We start from the raw sequence: 18714 nt of genomic DNA, 5'->3' as shown, positions 1-18714 counted from the left end.
AAATATCATCATCATCAAATGGCTCTAAGCACTATGGGACTTAACATCGGAGGTCATCAGTCCCCTAGACTTAGACCTACTTAAACCTAACTAACCTAAGGACATCACACACATCCATGTGCGAGGCAGGATTCGAACCTGCGACCGTAGCAGTCGCGCGGTTCCGGACTGAAGCGCGTACAACCGCTCGGCCACCGCGGCCGGCGTGTGGCACTAACCCTTTTGCTGTTACAGATGTGCTCTCTACATTACATGCTGAGGTGGCTTTTGTTGTGGCTGTACTGCTCGCCAAATGCTGGCGTCTGTGCTGAGATGCAGTGTTCCAACAGGTATCATCCGATTTGAAGAAAACTATTAGGCGAAAAACTATGACTTTTGCATACCTTACAGAGTGACATCTTCGCTTGAGAAAGGACTGAATTTCTTTCTAAAAACATTGCGTAAACTTCGCGTATAGCTGATTTTAGCTCACACATTGCAGCATATGAAATGAAGATAAGATATCGAAATTTTATTTAAAATTGTGAGCAGAACGATATCTCATCTCGGTCTCAGGTTACTGATTTTTGTACCCGATAGACGGTCGAGCGTGACGCGCCCATTTGCATCCCTACACATTGCGAATCATATGGTCACAAAAATCATCACAGTTCATAAACGGTTCAAGATATCTAAACCCAGTTTTTTTTTGCAACTGATGCGCGCAAATAGACGCACATGTTGTAAGATAGTTCGAGACTTTTTTATTTACCGAGACTGGAAGTAACTTCCGCAACAGTGAGGGTTCAGTAGAACAGGGCGTGTAAACACATCAGTAGCGCTTCATGAAAACACAGGGGCCACGTTTAGACACGTCCTGAACATGTGGGGAGAGGTGGAGTATGCCGAGTTTACTTGTGCACAGCAGTTAAAGAGCTAATGGTGATGAGCCATACATCAAATGAGGACGTTAAGCTCGTAGGTTACGTGATAGCAGTGGTTTTCATCTTCTGTCTCCCCTTCATTTATAACAACACAGTCACAATCACAAACTTCGATTTCGGAGTATGGGACTGACGTTACTTAATTGACCACCTAAACGATATTTCTCAGAAATTAACAAGACGTGTCAGTTCACTGTGATAATGGTTACTGTCTGTCGGCCTACCTCTCTGCGCTGCAGTTGTTGTTGTTGTTGTTGTTGTTGCTGCTGCTGCTGCTGTTGAGGCGTGGGGCTGAAGTTGACTGGCCGGAAATGCCTCCGCTCGACGGTGGGACTGGCCTGCGGTGTCCAGACGGGCACGGGAGCCGGGGACTCCCCCTGGTTCCTGGCGTCGCCCCCCTCCACCTGCTGCTGCTGCTGCTGCTGCTGGGAATCCCCTGCCCCAGGTTCGGGAGTCCCGGCGCTGCTCAGCTTCGGGGAAGGCGTCCACACCCCTGCGGGCACAGAACCAACCAATCAGTCGGCGTAATCGAGAGGGCTGAACATGTTGCTACCACGCAACAGCTAAAAGCAAAAACCGCTTGCAAGCCAGTGGCGCTGTGATTCTGTGATGTGCACTTCAAGGCTTGAGGGTAGGACAGCAGATGGTGCTAGATCAGTATTTATTGCGCAATATTCTGTATTGCATAATAAAGCTGACCGTCTGAAAGCGGTATTAAATTGAAGGAGGCTGCAGAGCTTTAAAAATATTTGCTAATTAATTGAAGCCCTCAGCTGCCGACAGGTATCGTTGATATACCTCGATGGGGACAGCCGAAAATGTGTGCCTCGACCGGGATTCAAACCCGGGATCTCCTACTTACATGGTAGACGCTCTATCCATCTGAGCCACTGAAGACACAGATGGATAGCGCGACTGCAGGGATTTACCCCATGCACGTTTCCCGTGAGACCCACATTCTCAACTGTCTACAATCTACATACGTAATGTACCTAATAGATATTTGCCCATCCACTCATTACTCGCGCACACTAAGGTGATGATTCCTGTAAGAGTTCGGGCAACCTGTGCGCATTCGCACAGACGAAGGTCAATGGCTGGGCAGCCTTTAACTATATGTTTGAAGATAGTAACTGTTCTCGAAAAAACAGATACCATTGATGACCGTGCAGCTTCTCTAGAATAAATGATAATTCATGTGTCCTCGGTGGCTCCGATGGATAAAGTGTCTGCCATGTAAGCAGGAGATCCCGGGTTCGGGTCCCGGTCGGGGCACACATTTTCGGCTGTCCCCATCGAGGTATGTCAACACCTGTCGGCAGCTGAGGGTCTCAGTTAATCATAATTTATTCTAGAGAAGATGCACGGTCATCAATGGTATCTGTTCTTTCGAGAACAGTTACTATCTTCATACATATTTAAAAATATTGACTCTCACACAATATATTGTTACCTGTTAGGATGATATTGTGCAGTACACAGTAGTTCCTACCGAGACTTGGTGATTTCTGCACATGCAGACAACTAATACAGCGGCAGCATTTGGATATGAATACATCAGGAAAGACAGTGAAAGGAATCATCTGTCGAACTGCATCCGCGGGAGTAGTTTAATTACGTATTTAACACTTACTCAGTAATTTGCTGTAGAAATATCTGACAAAACTTCGTACTCTTTCACGGCCGATGTCATTGTAAACCACTAAAACAACTAAACTACCGACGCTTCGACCGACTTGCCGCGGTCCTCGCCAACAAGAGACTGTCAACCTACCACTCACCAGAGTGGCACAGGCCAGCTTATACGCTACCTTCTACCAATCACCTACTAGAGTCACTTTCCAATCAGCCACCAGGATATGGCTCTGAGCACTATTGGACTAAACATCTACGGTCATCAGTCCCCTAGAACTTAGAACTACTTAAACCTAACTAACCTAAGGACATCACACAACACCCAGTCATCACGAGGCAGAGAAAATCCCTGACCCCGCCGGGAATCGAACCCGGGAACCCGGGCGTGGGAAGCGAGAACGCTACCGCACGACCACGAGCAGCGGACAGCCACCAGGATAGCATGGGCGATAGCATACCATATAGCCACTCCCTCCATAACAATCTCCAGTGACATCTCAATTATACGACGTTGGTAGTCACCAGATAATCGAAAATGACAGTATATAAACGAAGACATCCACCACTACACAGCAGTGAACCGCCCTGAAGAAAACCGCAGCTTGTCGGTCGAAACGTTGGCAGTTTACAATGACGCGGCCCAATAATCAATATTAGTTTATCCAAAATGTGACAAAAGTTTTTAAGTGCAGAAACTTGAACTATTTATTGCAGAAATTCACAGCAGCGCCACCTCTAGACCCTCTACAATAATTTAACTTACTTTCCTCCATTTTTCACGGGTGGGCAGAAACAGTCTAAAAAACTGGTAATGGTGTTGCAGGGTAGGTTATGGTGAGAAATAATTGCTCACAAAAAATTCGATACTTTGCGCCGTTCCCGAGTTAATTGCCATTCCAGTTAGCCAATCACGCAGTGTGCGCAAATTCAAGCGGCCCGCCAGATACAACTGTGTCAGTTGTTCTCATGGTGTAGATGAAAGCGCTCGAGAGTGCTCAGCCTTTGGCTCGGGTGCGATCCTTACCATCGATCCATGTCCTAGTTTGACATCCACTTTGTTCAGTACCAGATTATCTCACCTCGAGGGCCGTCCTGTTATCTCAGCATTCGGAATTTAAAATATGCAAGGTATAACAACGTTTTCAAAACCAAGATTGTTTTCTCTATCGAGTCGAGCTTTTTCCTTATTCAGGATTAAACTGGGATTGGATTCTTTTATTTTCAGGACTTAAAACTACTCATAATTTTTTACAACTCGGTATGGCCACGGTAAACTACAAACCAACTATACAGAGAGGATATTTGATGCGAAGCATTTTTGATGTGTTGTTGTAGGGAAGGAACCAGTAAGTGATACCAGTTTCAAGCTACTTTTGACTTCGCCCACCGTAATCCTCAGTCTATTCACCAACCAGGGGCTATGCTAAAAAACTTGCATCTTTCAGTTGTACGATGTATGACACGAATGTTTTGTAAGCAGTCTCCTTTTATTTGTACAACTTGACTGATTTCAAATATGACCTATTGCTGTTGTTGTCATAGAATATCAAGCCACTGATTTTTGTGAAGCCCACAATTTCACATTTACTAACATCTTAAGCTGCCAATATTTATACCGCTTTGAAACTTTATAAAGGTCGCTCTGGACATTTGTGCAGTTTTTTCGCTCATAGCACTTCATTACAAACACCCGCATCTTCTGTGAGAAGTCTGAGTCTGTCACGCCATTAACATGCAAAAGCAACAACAATGCTCTCAACACACTTCCCCGGGCCGCGCCAGAAGTTACTCCTGCCTCTGTCGATGACTCTCCGTCCAAAACAGCAAGCTGCGTCTTCCCTACGAAGATGTCCTAAAACCAATCACACATTTGGCTCGGTTTCGAATAGTGCAGTGCATTACGTAAGTTCATGGTTTGTAGAAAATAAACTAAAGCTAAATCACAGTAAGACTCAGTTTTTACAGTTTCTAACACACAATTCAACAAAACCTGATGTTTTAATTTCACAGAACGGGCATATGATTAGTGAAACTGAACAGTTCAAATTTGTAGGTGTTCAGATGGATAGTAAGCTGTCGTGGAAAGCCCACGTTCAGGATCTTGTTCAAAGACTTAATACTGCCATTTTTACTATTCGAATGGTATCAGAAGTGAGTGATCGTTCGACACGAAAACTAGTCTACTTTGCTTATTTTCGTTCGCTTATGTCGTATGGTATTATATTTTGAGGTAACTCTTCCCATTCTGAAACGATATTTTTGGCTCAGAAATGGGCGGTTCGGCAATAAGTGGTGTAAGTTCACGAGCCTCTTGTCGACTCCTGTTCACGAGTTTGCGAATTTTCACATTGGCCTCTCAATGTATATATTCCTTACTGTAATTTCTTGTTAACAATATTGGCTTATTCCGAAGAATAAGCAGCTTTCACTCGGTTAATACTCGGTAGAAATCGAACCTGCAATTGGATCGAACTTCCTTAACTCTTGTGCAGAACGGTGTGCAGTATACTGCTGCATCCATTTTCAATAAGCTCCCACTCGAATTCAAAAATCTTAGCAGTAATCCACGCGCTTTCAAATCGAAATTCAAGAGTTTTCTCATGGGTCACTCCTTCTATTCTGTCGAGGATTTCCTTGAAAAATTAAGCTGATTCTTATTGTATTGTTGATTGCGTTTACTTAATCTTATGGACTGACTTTTTTCGGGTTCATGAACATTTATTTTTATCTGTTATTACTTTTACGTTGTAATTTCGTGTACTGACACGTTCCATGACCTTGGAGATTTGCTCCTCAATTTGGTCCTACGGAACTTGACGTGTAAATAAACAAAAAAATCTTTTGATACCCCTTAAAAAGCACTTTGTGTAATATATGTTGGTGTAATACTGAGTCAAATGCTTTCAGAAAGGCAAGAAACACTTTATCTTCTCGACTGTCTTGATCCATACTTTTCAGGATGTCATACTGCGTCTGGAGTGCCTGATGTTTTCGTAGTACTTGCTGGATTGCATGGAATAATTCTTTTGTAGATGCTTCATTATAATGAGATTAGAGTACGTTCTGAGTTCCTACAGCAGATGGATGTCTAAGATACTGGCCGATAGTTTTGCAGACCACTCCTGCTACGGTGCTTGTACATGGGTGTCTTCCAAACTCTCTTAACAGTCTGGTGTTCGAGGGTTGTACGGTATGTTACCTTTTAAAGAGGGGCTGGCTCAGCCGCAAATTCTGCATACAACTGATAGGAATTCCATGGGACCCTCGACCTTTGTTCAGTTTCAGTGATTTTATCTGTTTCTCATCGGCACTTAACGATAGTACATTGCTGTGCAAAACTTAAGGACGAGAAAGATAAAGCAGCATAATGCATTAACTACTTGGTAGGAACGAATGAAACAGCGGAAGGCTGTTGCAGAAGTCTCCTAGTCGTGCACAGAAAGTTGGACGTCACATGGTGTGGGGTCTGCGTGACTACAGAACCAAATGGGGCTGACCCCGCGACACGGAGCAATTGAAGGAACGGGAAAAAAAGACAGTATGTGCCAATCAGCGAGCAGTCGCTGTGAACTATGGTGGTGTTCTTTATTACAACATGTCCGGGAGACAACATTACGAGGACTTCCCACGGGGAAGAATAATCGGGAAACTGGAAGGCGGACGAAGTGTGATGAAAGTAGCCCAGGTGTTTGCTATTGCTCACAGCATTCTCTCACGTGCATATGGAGAATTCCGAGCCACAGGTACTGCTGCCAGAAGCAGATATGGTTGTCGACCACCGTCAACTGCAGCATCGACGAGCGCTGCTAGTCGTCTGCGGGCACTGATGGTGAGATATCGGTCTCCTTGTGGTGCTGTACACTGTGGACGTCCCGTACTGTAGCGCCTGGACACGTTTCCTGTCTGCTGGAATCGTTGCCATAACCTTGAGATCACACTTTGTGGCACACGGAGGGCCCGTGCAACGACCTCCTGTGTTTGACCAGCCTCCACTCGCCCTTGTATTCTACCCCTCATAACGTCATCAATGTGTGTTCTTCGAGCCATTTTCAACACACAGTCACCATTAGCACGTCTGAAAACGTCTGCACACTTACTCGCTGCACCCTGCTCTGACACGCACCAACACACGTCTGCGTATGTGGACTGCTGCCAGAGCCACCGTGCGACGACCGCAGGTCACATGCACCGCATGGTCATACTCCGAGGTGATTTAAACCCGCAAACCACGAGAGCGTTGTTTCACCATGTATCAGCATTATCCTTAAATTTTGAGCATGAGTGTAGAATTATGAAATTTGGCAAGAAGCAAGGTTCCACACTAAGGAGAAAGGAGAGAAGCAGAAAACTGTTATTTTGAAATTATATCACACGGAAGGAATAATTCTTTTGTCATTTGTTACTCGACTTCAAACTTGAAATTGAAGTATTCTTTAAAGTCTAGAAACGAGATCGATGTCCTTTTCAGTATCAATGTCGATAAGAAGAAAAAATTTAGATTCCTGGAACGAATGAACTGTCTAAATACAAAATTAAATTTGTACGGAAACGACAGAGCGCGAGTTCTACTAGCACCTGAACAATTTTTATGAATGCAATCGAGAGTGTATTCGGCGACTTAGAATCTGTTGATGAACTGGCGAGACGTACTGCAGCGTGTTCACATCGTTTACTCTCAAGCAGCTGACAACCGGGATCCTGGACAAGTGGAACGTCCAGCCACAACACCTCCTTATCAGTCTTGTGGTCAGCATGCCCGCACGTTACAGAGCAAGTATTGCTGTCCCTGGTGATCAGACACCCTATTAACACCCGTGTCTCGACATTTTTAATGTTCAAGGGACCATCATAAATCGCGGTGGCGCAAGTGTAATTATTGTCTTCGAATAAAAGTGTCATTTCTGTTCGTCTTATTGTGCATTTCTTTCAGTTACCTTCTGTTCTGTACTGCATAGCTCCTTTCCTGTACGGCCCAAGTTTCATCGAGCTACACTTCTAGCCATTAAAACTGCTACACCAAGAAGAAATACAGATGATAAACGGGTATTCATTGGACAAATATATTATTCTAGAACTGACATGTGATTACATTTTCACGCAATTTGGGTTCATAGATCCTGAGAAATCAGTATCCAAAACAAACACCTCTGGCCGTAATAACAGCCTTGATACGCCTGCGCATTGAGTCAAACAGAGCTTGGATGACGTGTACAGGTACAGCTGCCCATGCAGCTTCAACACGATACCACAGTCCATCAAGAGTAGTGACGCGTATTGTGACGAGCCAGTTGCTCGGCCACCATTGACCAGACGTTTCCAGTTGGTGAGAGATCTGGAGAATGTACGGCCAGGGCAGCAGTCGAACATTTTCTGTATCCAGAAAAGGCCGTACAGGAGCTGCAACATACGGTCGTGCATTATCCTGGTACAATGTAGGGTTTCGCAGGGATCGAATGAAGGGTAAGGCCGCGGGTCGTAACACATCTGAAATGTAACGTCCACTGCTCAAAGTGCCGTCAATGCGAACAAGAGGTGACCGAGACGTGTAACCAATGGCACCCCATACCATAGCGCAGGGTGATACGCCAGTATGGTGATGATGAATACACGCTTCCAATGTGCGTTCACCGCAATGTCGCCAAACACGGATGCGACCATCATGATGCTGTAAACAGAACCTGGATTCATCCGAAAAAATGACGTTTTGCCATTCGTGCACCCAGGTTCGCCGTTGAGTACACGATCGCAGGCGCTCCTGTCTGTGATGCAGCGTCAAGGGTAACCGCAGCCATGGTTTCCGAGCTGATAGTCCATGCTGCTGCAAACGTCGTCGAACTGTTCGTGCAGATGGTTGTTGTCTTGCAAACGTCCCCATTTGTTGACTCAGGGATCGAGACGCGCCTGCACGATCCGTTACAGCCGTGCGGATAAGATGCCTGTCATCTCGACTGATAGTGATACGAGGCCGTTGGGATCCAGCACGGCGTTCCGTATTACCCTCCTGAACCGACCGACTCCATATTCTGCTAACAGTCATTGGATCTCGACCAACGCGAGCAGCAATGTCGCGATACGATGAACCGCAATGGCGATAGGCTACAATCCGAACTTTATCAAAGTCAGAAACGTGATGGTACGCATTTCTCCTCCTTACACGAGGCATCACAACAACGTTTCACCAGGCAACGCCGGTCGACTGCTGTTTGTGTATGAGAAATCGGTTGGAAACTTTCCTCATGTCAGCACGTCGTAGGTGTCGCCACCGGCACCAACCTTGTGGGAATACTCTGAAAAGCTAATCATTTGCATATCACTGCATCTTCTTCCTGTCGGTTAAATTTCGCGTCGGTAGCACGTCATCTTCGTGGTGTTGCAATTTTAGTGGCCAGTAGTGTACTTTCTCCCTTATGTTTTCCAAACCAGCGTATTTATTTCATTCATTTTTGCAGTGGAGCTAGTGTTAAATTGTGGCAGTACACGACGAACACACAAACCGGAATAAATGACGCGGAATGAGGATCGCTGCGAGCCACCTGACGGAGCTCCTGGCGAGGAAGCAGTGACACCAGGAGGTGGCCAGTCGGGCGCGGATGACGGGGGATCCCCCGCGATTGCGAGAGGATCTGGCCGGCGGCCAACGTGGCGATCCGCCAGCCGCCAGTAAACACGGCGGCTATTCTGGGGACCGGCCCGTGTCTCTGCTGCGTCCAGAGGGGACAGACCACAGCCCTAAGGGCGAGCCGGTGTCCCGCACTGGCGCAGCACGGTAGCTCCGACCAGCGCTATCATGAGGTCGCGGCCACAACGCCTCGTATGCGAAGGGCTCCACAGGGCTACGGACTTCATTCACCACATCGTTTACACGTACAATGAAGAGCCAAACACCTGTCTAATATCGTGTAGGGCCACCGCGAGCACGCAGAAGTGCCGCAGCACGACGTGGCATGGACTCGATCAATGTCTGGAGTAGTGCTCGAGGGAATTGACACCATGAATCCTGCAGCGCTGTCCATACATCCGTAAGAGTACGATTGGGTGGAGGCTAGGCATCCAAGATATGCTCAATAATGTTCATGTCTGGGGAGTTTGGTGGCCACCAGAAGTGTTTAAACTCAGAAGAGTGTTCCTGGAGCCACTCTGTAGCAATTCTGGAGGTTTAGGGTGTCGCATTGTCGTGCTGGAATTGTCCAAGTCCTTCGGAATGCATAATGGACATGAATGGATGCAGATGATCAAACAGGATGCTTATGTACGTGTCACCTGTCAGAGTGGTATCTAGACGTTTAAAGCATCCCATATCACTTCTGATGCACACACCCGACACAATTACAGAGCCTCCAACAGCTTGAACAGTCCCATGCTGACTTGCACGCTCCATTGATTCATGAGGTTGTCTCCGCCGTACATGTCCATCCGCTCGACACAATTTGAAACGGGACTCGTCCGACCGGGTAACATGTTTCCAGTCATCAACAGTCCAATGTCGATGTTGACGGGACCAGACGAGGCGTAAATCTTTGTGTCGTGCACTCATCAACGTACACGAGTGGGCCTTCGGCTCCGAAAGCCCATATCGATAATGTTTCGCTGAGTTGTTAGCACACTGATACTTGCTGATGGCCCTGCTCTGATTTGCAGCAATTTGCGGAAGGGTTGCACTTCTGTCACTTTGAACGATTCTCTTCAGTCGTCGTTGGTCCCGTTCTTGCAGGACATTTTCTCAGCCGCACCAATGTTTTATCGGACTCCTGATATTCACGGTACCCTCGTGAAATAGTGGTACGGGGAAATCCTCACTTCATCGCTACCTCGAAGATGCTGTGTCCGATCGCTCGTCGGCCGACTACAACACCGCGTTCAAACTCACTTAAATCTTGATAATCTGTCATTGTAGTACCAGTAACTCATCTGAAAAGTGCGCCAGACACTTGTCGCCGACCGCAGTGTCGTATTCTGCCTGTTTACATATCTCTGTATTTGAATCCGCATGCCTATACCAATTAGTTTGGCGCTTCAGTGTACGTATGCTGGTATCACTCCTTACCACAACTGATTCCTTCAAAAATTGAACTCCCACGTATAAGGGTCAGTCAAATGAAAATGAGACAGATTGATGAAATTTAAGTCAATTGTTTATTATTCAGAAGTAATCGCCGTAACTCTTAACACATTTATCCCACTATCAGAGAAGAGGGTCAATACCTACGTGGAAAAATGTTGACGGTTGCCCACGGAACCATTATTGTACCCAGCGTGCACCACTTCATCCGAAGCAAATCTACGACTACAAATGTCTTTCTTCAGAGCTCTAAACATAAAATTAGATGATAATTTTTGTTAGTGTTCAATTTTCTTCCACAGAAAGTGAAATAATTTGTAGATTATAGAATTAAAAACTCAATTAGTAAAGAAAAAAATTACAGACTTTTGGATTTTCTTTCTTTCCACTCAGTTTAAATTTGAAGACCTGAAGATGACAGCAACGTCTGTCAAAACCGGTTGTTGAAAATAAACAAACATTTATGCGATTTTGGCTTCAGAGAATTTTCCACCAAGTAACAAACATCGCTCCTTCTGATTTCTCAACAGGAGAAAATTCAATAAATGGATAGCACTTTTTATTGAAGTTAGAACAACAAAAGAGGAGAGTTCTTTGAGCTTTCATTAAAAGCACTGAAAGGTCTCAGAAACTATCTTAAATAGAAATGAATTGTTTCTTCCTTTAATATTTAGTACCGGAATAAAACTCAGAAATTTATTTCTGTTACGGAATATGTCTTTATGGTACTAATTTTTAAAGAAAAACAGCCCATTTTCACAATCAATAAATTCAGATTTTTTAAAAAAGTCCTTACAAGAGCCAAAGGAAAGGTAATTTACGTCTCATTGTCATAGGGAGGGGAGGGGGAGGAACGGCAAGTGACACGTCGATTGTAGGGAAAAATATTCTGGAACCGGCCCCGAGTGACAGTGAACAGAAGCCACTTTAAGTCAGGGGACTGGCCATAATGGCCTCTTCTCAGTTTGTGTGCGTACCGGGAAGTGGAAGATTTGAATGTTACCCGATCTTCAAACTTATTTTACACCCAGACGATACATTTGTGGACACGGGTTCCTTATTACAACATTGTCTACTAATTCCTCTCTATAGCCCCTAGAAGCCTGTAATAAGAACAGTGAAACAGCGTATGTAGAACACCAGGAACTCCTCAGAGTGGAGGTGAATGGACCGCGAGTGGACAGCAGGTGTCGGCGCTGATCCCCCGGTGAAGAGAGGCAGCCCTGGTGCTCTGCCAGGGCGGCCGTCCCCCACTTGTCGTGACTCACGGCGGCTCTGGTTTAGCCTCTCTGCGACGCCCCCGCGTCTACGCAAACTCTCCACCTGAGTCCGCCGACTCACCCGAGGCCCGGCGCCATATTTTGATCGGCACCGCCGACACTACGGATTAATGAGACGGCAGGTGCTTTCATCCCGAGGCGCTGTCAACAAGAGCGGCAAAAACATCAAGTGCACTCAAGAAGTACTGCGATTTCTAACGAGCTACGCCGTGGACTTCCAGTACAGGGTGAGTCACAAAGGAGTTTACAACTTTGTAATGGTATAGAAATTTATTGAGATAACTTACAGAATCGGTAGATGTGTAATTTTGTAGCAAACAACCTCAAGCTTCACATAACAGTTTTAAGTGTCATTTTGGTTCGATGTGACTTCCATTTGTGAAGCGGCAACCAACTCACCAGTAATCAATTTCTTGCCACACTCGTTCCAGCGCATCGGGTGTACCTTGTGCAAGGAGAGTGTAGATTCGATCTTTCAGGTCGGTTAAATTGTTTGGTAGTGGTGGAACAAACACACGGTCTTAAATGAAACCCCAGAGCAAGAAATCCAGTGGTTTCAAGTGTGCGTAGCTAGGTGGCCATGCGATTGGCCCTTCACTGCCAATCCGCCGACATGGGAAGAGATTCTAGAGGTAACCTTGGACTTCGATAAGGAAATGAGGTAGCGCATTATCTTGCTGGTACTAAACCATCAGATTTTGGGCATTTTCATCGATCTGTGAAATTATAAAGTTTTCAAGCATATACAGATAGACAATACCAGCGACAGTGTTCTCCATGAAGAAGAAAGGGCCGTACACTTCCAGTTTGCTAAAGGAACAAAACTTTTGGGCCGCCACAAGCGTGTTCCACGGTTGCATTTACGCAGAAAAGTTTTTGCACAGTTCGTTTCATGAAACCAAAACACACAGCGAACACGCGCTGCACCGGTGAAAGAAGTCATTTTAACCAACGATTTATATAAACGACATAGACTTTTGGAAAAACTAGTCGTCCTCTAGGACACGATCATATGTTTGTTTTTGTTATACCCCAAAAGAATTTCCTGCTGCCAGTCACAGAAGCGACACATTCCGGGAAATGATCCCGATAATGAAGTGTCTTTGTCGTACACTGTGCCACCTTATGCGTGATATTTGCGATGTGCGAGCTCCAGCATTATTTTGGTGAATTTACTATAATATAAAAAAAGAGTATTTTTGCAAGTGTCGACATATCTTTCCGTGTAGATTTAGGCTCATTCGTTTACAGATTGTACATACGGTTATTCTACTGTTGACTCGAATGACGTTTCACGCTTGGAAATAGGACTACCACCTTGCATATTTATCAGAGTGACATTGAACAGATCGTTGGCACGATTATCTGTAGTAAAAGCAAATGATTACTACACAAACAATTGAAAATGGGGTTCGAACGCTTAATTATTGTTGCTGTTGAGTAGAATTACATATACGTAAGCAGGGCTACTTCTTCTTGTTGTTTTAGCGATTTGTTGTTTTTGTGCGGCTTTCTAGCAGTTTTAATGGATGCCGGGACTGTCATGTTTTACGTCATATTGCGTTAGGATATCTGTTTCTTGGAAAAGACCAATTAAGAATTCCGCTATGATCAATGTTTTTAGGTTGAATATTCATACAGTTGAGTAGTCGGTTGCACGATTCAACATCCTACAGGGCACTATAAATCTGTTGTCAATCCGGTGTGTCATTGTATTACAGTTTAAAAGCAATACCATTGCTTTTTCAGAGGCAGGCTTTCGAGGACCATTTGGTAATGGGTAAAATGAAACTGAATCATTTTATTGTATGTTATACACTGAGCTAAAAACGAATCTCTGCTGACAAGCTAATATTTCTGTTGTAAGGCCAATAGGAATAAACAGAAATGAAATAAAACACGTTTATGGTATACAGTAATTGACAAGTGTAATAATAAATATTGTTTCTTTAAGCCTGCAGTTATTCGACATTAAAATATACCTGAGACTATATCTCTACATTAAATGGGCCAATTTTCAAGGAAGGCGTCCACTGTCCTTTATATAATATTAACTTCGTATACATTTGTCTGATATTTTCCTCTGTCCTTCATTAATCTAGTTTGTCACAAATGATGTAAACTACGAGGGAAGTTCTGCTTTAACAGCAGCTTTATCAGAATACATTGATAACATTCCTCTCCAAATTCAGAGGAAACTATTAGGTGAACAAACCCAGTGAGTAAACTCGGTCTGTGTCTGATCATTCTGAATAGATGGAAATATAAACTTACAAGAAAATTATTCTCTTGTGCTGACGTTTGACGATTCCTAAATACCCTTTCTGCAACTTTTAACATACATTGGGCAAGATTTATGATTCAGAAAAACAAAGATTCCGATACATGAAAAGGTATGTAATGTTTGTGTACATCGTTGTGTCGCATAAACCTAGTTTATATGTCGAGTGTGTTGAGGTAGCAATATATGGGGGCCAGTATTGCTTGTTGCTACCACCTAGAGCGCTGTTCACGCATAGATAGCCTCTGTATGTTGATTTTAACTGTGCACTACCGATGACGTTCCTGGTGCCGGAATGGGGTACTGATGAGTCTCGTGGGTCAAGGTTATTTGCTGCAAATAACACATCTACCGATTCTGTAAGTTACCCCAATATATTTCTATATCATTTCACAGTTGTAAAGTCCTCTTTGACTCACCCTGTATTATTGTTACGCTGTTCATCTGGAATTAGAAACGCATATATATATATTTTTAAATTAGGAGTGTGTTGCTTGCTGCGAGCAGTTGTTGCCAAGAACATGGGTGGTCTTGGCTTTGGGGATATGTGGGGCAGCTTCCACGATTTATTCACAAAGTAGTTAAGAGAAAGGGCAGGGGAACTTCGTTTGGTACTGGACACCGGATTGTGTCGATCCTGAGCTGTTTCTAAACTCTAGCGCTAGTGGAAGCATCTATCACGGCGTCTGCATTGTGAATTATGGAGGAACAAGACCGTTAACGCGATTTTGAATAAAGAAATTGGCCATGTGGGAATAGGACTCTCGTTCTGAGCGTTCCGTACAAACTTAATTACACAGGTTTGCGACATAAAAATTGTTTCAAATTTATTATGTGATTTTTATAGTGTTTTCAACGCTGATTTCGGGAAAAATAGAGAAAAAATTCCATCACGTACAGTTATTTCACAAACTGCTTGTCTAGTTTCAGATTTTTTCGATATTTCTGCACTCTAGTGAGTTTGAATTTTGGTTTTTAGAATCTCCATAAACTCTTATTTAGTTTATACTATATATACACAAAATAAAGAGTAATTAGGAGAAACCAGCAGTATTTTCATGTCAGTGCCTGTCTGTCGCGCTGCCCCTTTCCCCGCCATCACCAAGCAGTGAGCTTTTGCTATTGTTCTTCAGTGCACAGTACCTCTTCACTCTGTCCTGTTCACGTGTTGTTGTTACTAGTGCTTTAAAGTAGGGACTGTTTTCTTGTGTTGTGAAGTTGTTTTATGGATAATGGACAATGGTTATCAGTGGATGTATAAACTCGCCAGATTGCTTTTGCTACATGTGTGGTAAGTATACCATTATAAAGCAACAAAGAAACATTTCCGATTTTGTTGAAAAACTATATTTTGCCTATTTTGGTATCTACATCTACATTTATACTCCGCAAGCCACCCAACGGTGTTTGGCGGAGGGCACTTTACGTGCCACTGTCATTACCTCCCTTTCCTGTTCCAGTCGCGTATGGTTCGCGGGAAGAACGACTGTCTGAAAGCCTCCGTGCAAGCTCTAATCTCTCTAATTTTACATTCGTGATCTCCTCGGGAGGTATAAGTAGGGCGAAGCAATATATTCGATACCTCATCCAGAAACGCACCCTCTCGAAACCTGGCGAGCAAGTTACACCGCGATGCAGAGCGCCTCTCTTGCAGAGTCTGCCACTTGAGTGTATTAAACATCTCCGTAACGCTATCACGGTTACCAAATAACCCTGTGACGAAACGCGCCGCTCTCCTTTGGATATTCTCTATCTCCTCCGTCAACCCGATCTGGTACGGATCCCACACTGATGAGCAATACTCAAGTATAGGTCGAACGAGTGTTTTGTAAGCCACCTCCTTTGTTGATGGACTACATTTTCTAAGCACTCTCCCAATGAATCTCAACCTGGTACCGGTCTTACAAACAATTAATTTTATATGATCATTCCATTTCAAATCGTTCCGCACGCATACTCCCAGATATTTTACAGAAGTAACTGCTACCAGTGTTTGTTCCGCTATCATATAATCATACAATAAAGGATCCTTCTTTCTATGTATTCGCAATACATTACATAAAGTTAGACCATCAAGATAAGCCTTGGGCCCCACACAAAGTTTGTTCAGTGTGTGGTGAAGAACTGAGGCAACGGTTTCAACGTAAAAAGCAGTCCTTACGTTTTGGAATACCAGTGTTTTGGAGGGAGCCCAAAAATCATAGTGATGACTGCTATTTTTGATCTTGCAACGTACGAGGTTTCAATTTGGAAAACAAAAAGGATATTACTTACCCTAACATTCAATCAGCCATTCGCCCTGTTCCTCATCGACCTGAAGTACCAATACCCTCTCCTCTAGGTTCTTTGAAGGATACAGGAGATCACCAGCCATTGGCTCAGCAAGGTGATAGTGATTAAGACAGAGATTGCTACGATGCTGGCACAACCGATTCCATCCCATTCTCACAATCTGAACTGAACAATTTAGTTACAGACCTAGGCCTTTCTAAAGAATCGGCAGAGGTTTAAGCATCTAGATTGAAAGATAAACATATGTTGGCTCCCGGTACATCCTTTCCTTGGTAACGACCGAGGGAAAAAGAGTTTGTATCTTTTGTCTCTCAAGAAGGTGACCTTGTGTTTTGCAGTGATGTGCCTGTACTTATGGCACGCTTCAAAATAGAATATGCTCCTAATGAGTGGAGACTTTTTATTGATTCTTCAAAAAAAGCCTTAAAGCAGTACTTCTACACAATGGCAATAAGTATGCTTCTATACCAGTTGGAAACTCGGTTCACTTAAAGAATGTTACGAAAACCTTGAACTGGTTTGAAGCAAACTCTGCTATTCAGACCACAAATGGACACTATTTGGTGATTTAAAAGTGATTTCAATGCTGCTTGGTCAACAAAGTGGCTATACAAAGTTCCCTTGCTTTGTGAATGGTACAGTAGCGACAGAAAGCAACACTACATAAAAAAAAGCTTGGCCCCTGAGAAAAACCTTACAGGTAGGAGTTAACAATGTTGAGAGAAAAAGTCTTGTGGGTCCCACAAAGGTGTTAATTCCACCACTTCACATTAAGTTGGAGCTAATGAAACAATCTGTTGAGGCATTGCCAAAGGAAGGAGAGCGTTTCACATATCTTTGTGGACATTTTCCTGGTTTATCCGAGGCAAAGCTAAAAGGAAGGAATCTTTGTCGGACCAGACATTAGAAAATTAATGACAGATGCCAACTTTGTGGACAAAATGCAAACAAAAGAAATGGCAGCATCGACACCTCTTAAATTAGTTGTTACCGGTTTCCTAGGAAACAAAAGAGATCCGAATTACACGACAATCGTCACAGACATGCTCGACAACTTAAGAAGCTGGGCTGTAACATGAGCATTACAGTTCATTTTTCCACTCACATCTTGACTACTTCCTGCAAACCTTGGTGATGTAAATGAAGAGCAGGGCGAAAGATTCCACCAAGACATCAAAGAAATGGAAAGAAGATATCAAGGAAGATGGAACGTCAACATGTTAGCGGACTACTTCTGGATGATAAAAACAGATGATCCTCAACGAGTCCACAGCCGGAAAAGCAATAAAAGAAGCTTCGGCATTAAGCGAAAGCGTTATTATAAAGACTTATGAATTTAAAGAGAAATGAGACTGTACTGGAGATGTAGTTTACAACATGATTTATAAATAAAATAAAATTTTATAACGTTGGAAAAAAATGTGATAAATTGCTTAAATTTTGTTATTATACCCAAAACTACTCCCTTTTTTTGTGAGAAAACCTGACGTGATAGAAAAAAATGGATTGCATTTTTGAAACCAGCGCTGAAAAGTACATAAATGACAGTTATCAAATTTCAAACAACTTTCAAAAAATATTTGTTTGCAGCTTGTGTTATGTGTACAGGCAGTTCACCCATCCCGGGAATCAAGTACCTCGACGATTTTTGCGTATTATCGACATTGATACTGGCAGGATTTCGGTCCCAGGAATGTCAAGCCTTTCGAGACTTTCTTAAATTCAAGCAAAATGACGAAACAAGTATTTTTTTTTCAAATGAAATTACACAATTTAAGAGACTTTTACAGGTCTCATACAGATATAATCTTTGGTATATAGACTGAAGCAGCGAGTGAAAATTTGTACCAAGGCCGGGAATCGAACCTGGCCCTGGCAGGTACGTTAGCCACTAAGCCCCCTGGGCACAGTGGTTCACGCAGCTTCATGGATTACCGTGGCACGCCTCCCTCCTCCATCCAAATTCTTACTGCCGCCCCAGTCTTCTTTGAGTTCCGACTTACACACGAACAGATTTGCCGAGGTTCTCCATGTTCTGGAATAACACCTCGGGACCGACGATTGGTGCATGCCAGAGTAATCTGTGCAGTTGTGTGACCCACTGTGCCAAAGTGACCTGTTGGCTAACGCAACTGCCTAGTAAGCGGGAGCCCCATGTTCGATTCCCGGCCTTAGTAAAAATTTTCACTCGCTGTATCAGTCTATACACATATAAATTTTTTTTTCGTTTTATATCATTAAAAT

The 18714-nt window shown here is 43.7% G+C and overlaps 1 protein-coding gene across 1 annotated transcript in view; it reads right to left on the bottom strand.

Moving 5' to 3' along the window:
• LOC126234476 (serine/arginine repetitive matrix protein 2-like) overlaps positions 1–18714 on the bottom strand; it is an 894711-nt gene that overhangs the window by 149973 nt on the left and 726024 nt on the right. Inside the window, exon 7 of the mRNA XM_049943200.1 lies at positions 1148–1416. Within this exon, the coding sequence (XP_049799157.1) occupies positions 1148–1416 (269 nt within the window). The remainder of the gene's footprint in view (positions 1–1147; positions 1417–18714) is intronic.

This window comes from Schistocerca nitens, chromosome 1 (assembly GCF_023898315.1).
Source record: "Schistocerca nitens isolate TAMUIC-IGC-003100 chromosome 1, iqSchNite1.1, whole genome shotgun sequence".
NCBI lineage: Eukaryota > Metazoa > Arthropoda > Insecta > Orthoptera > Acrididae > Schistocerca > Schistocerca nitens.
This window is presented reverse-complemented; position numbering and strand designations above follow the sequence as displayed.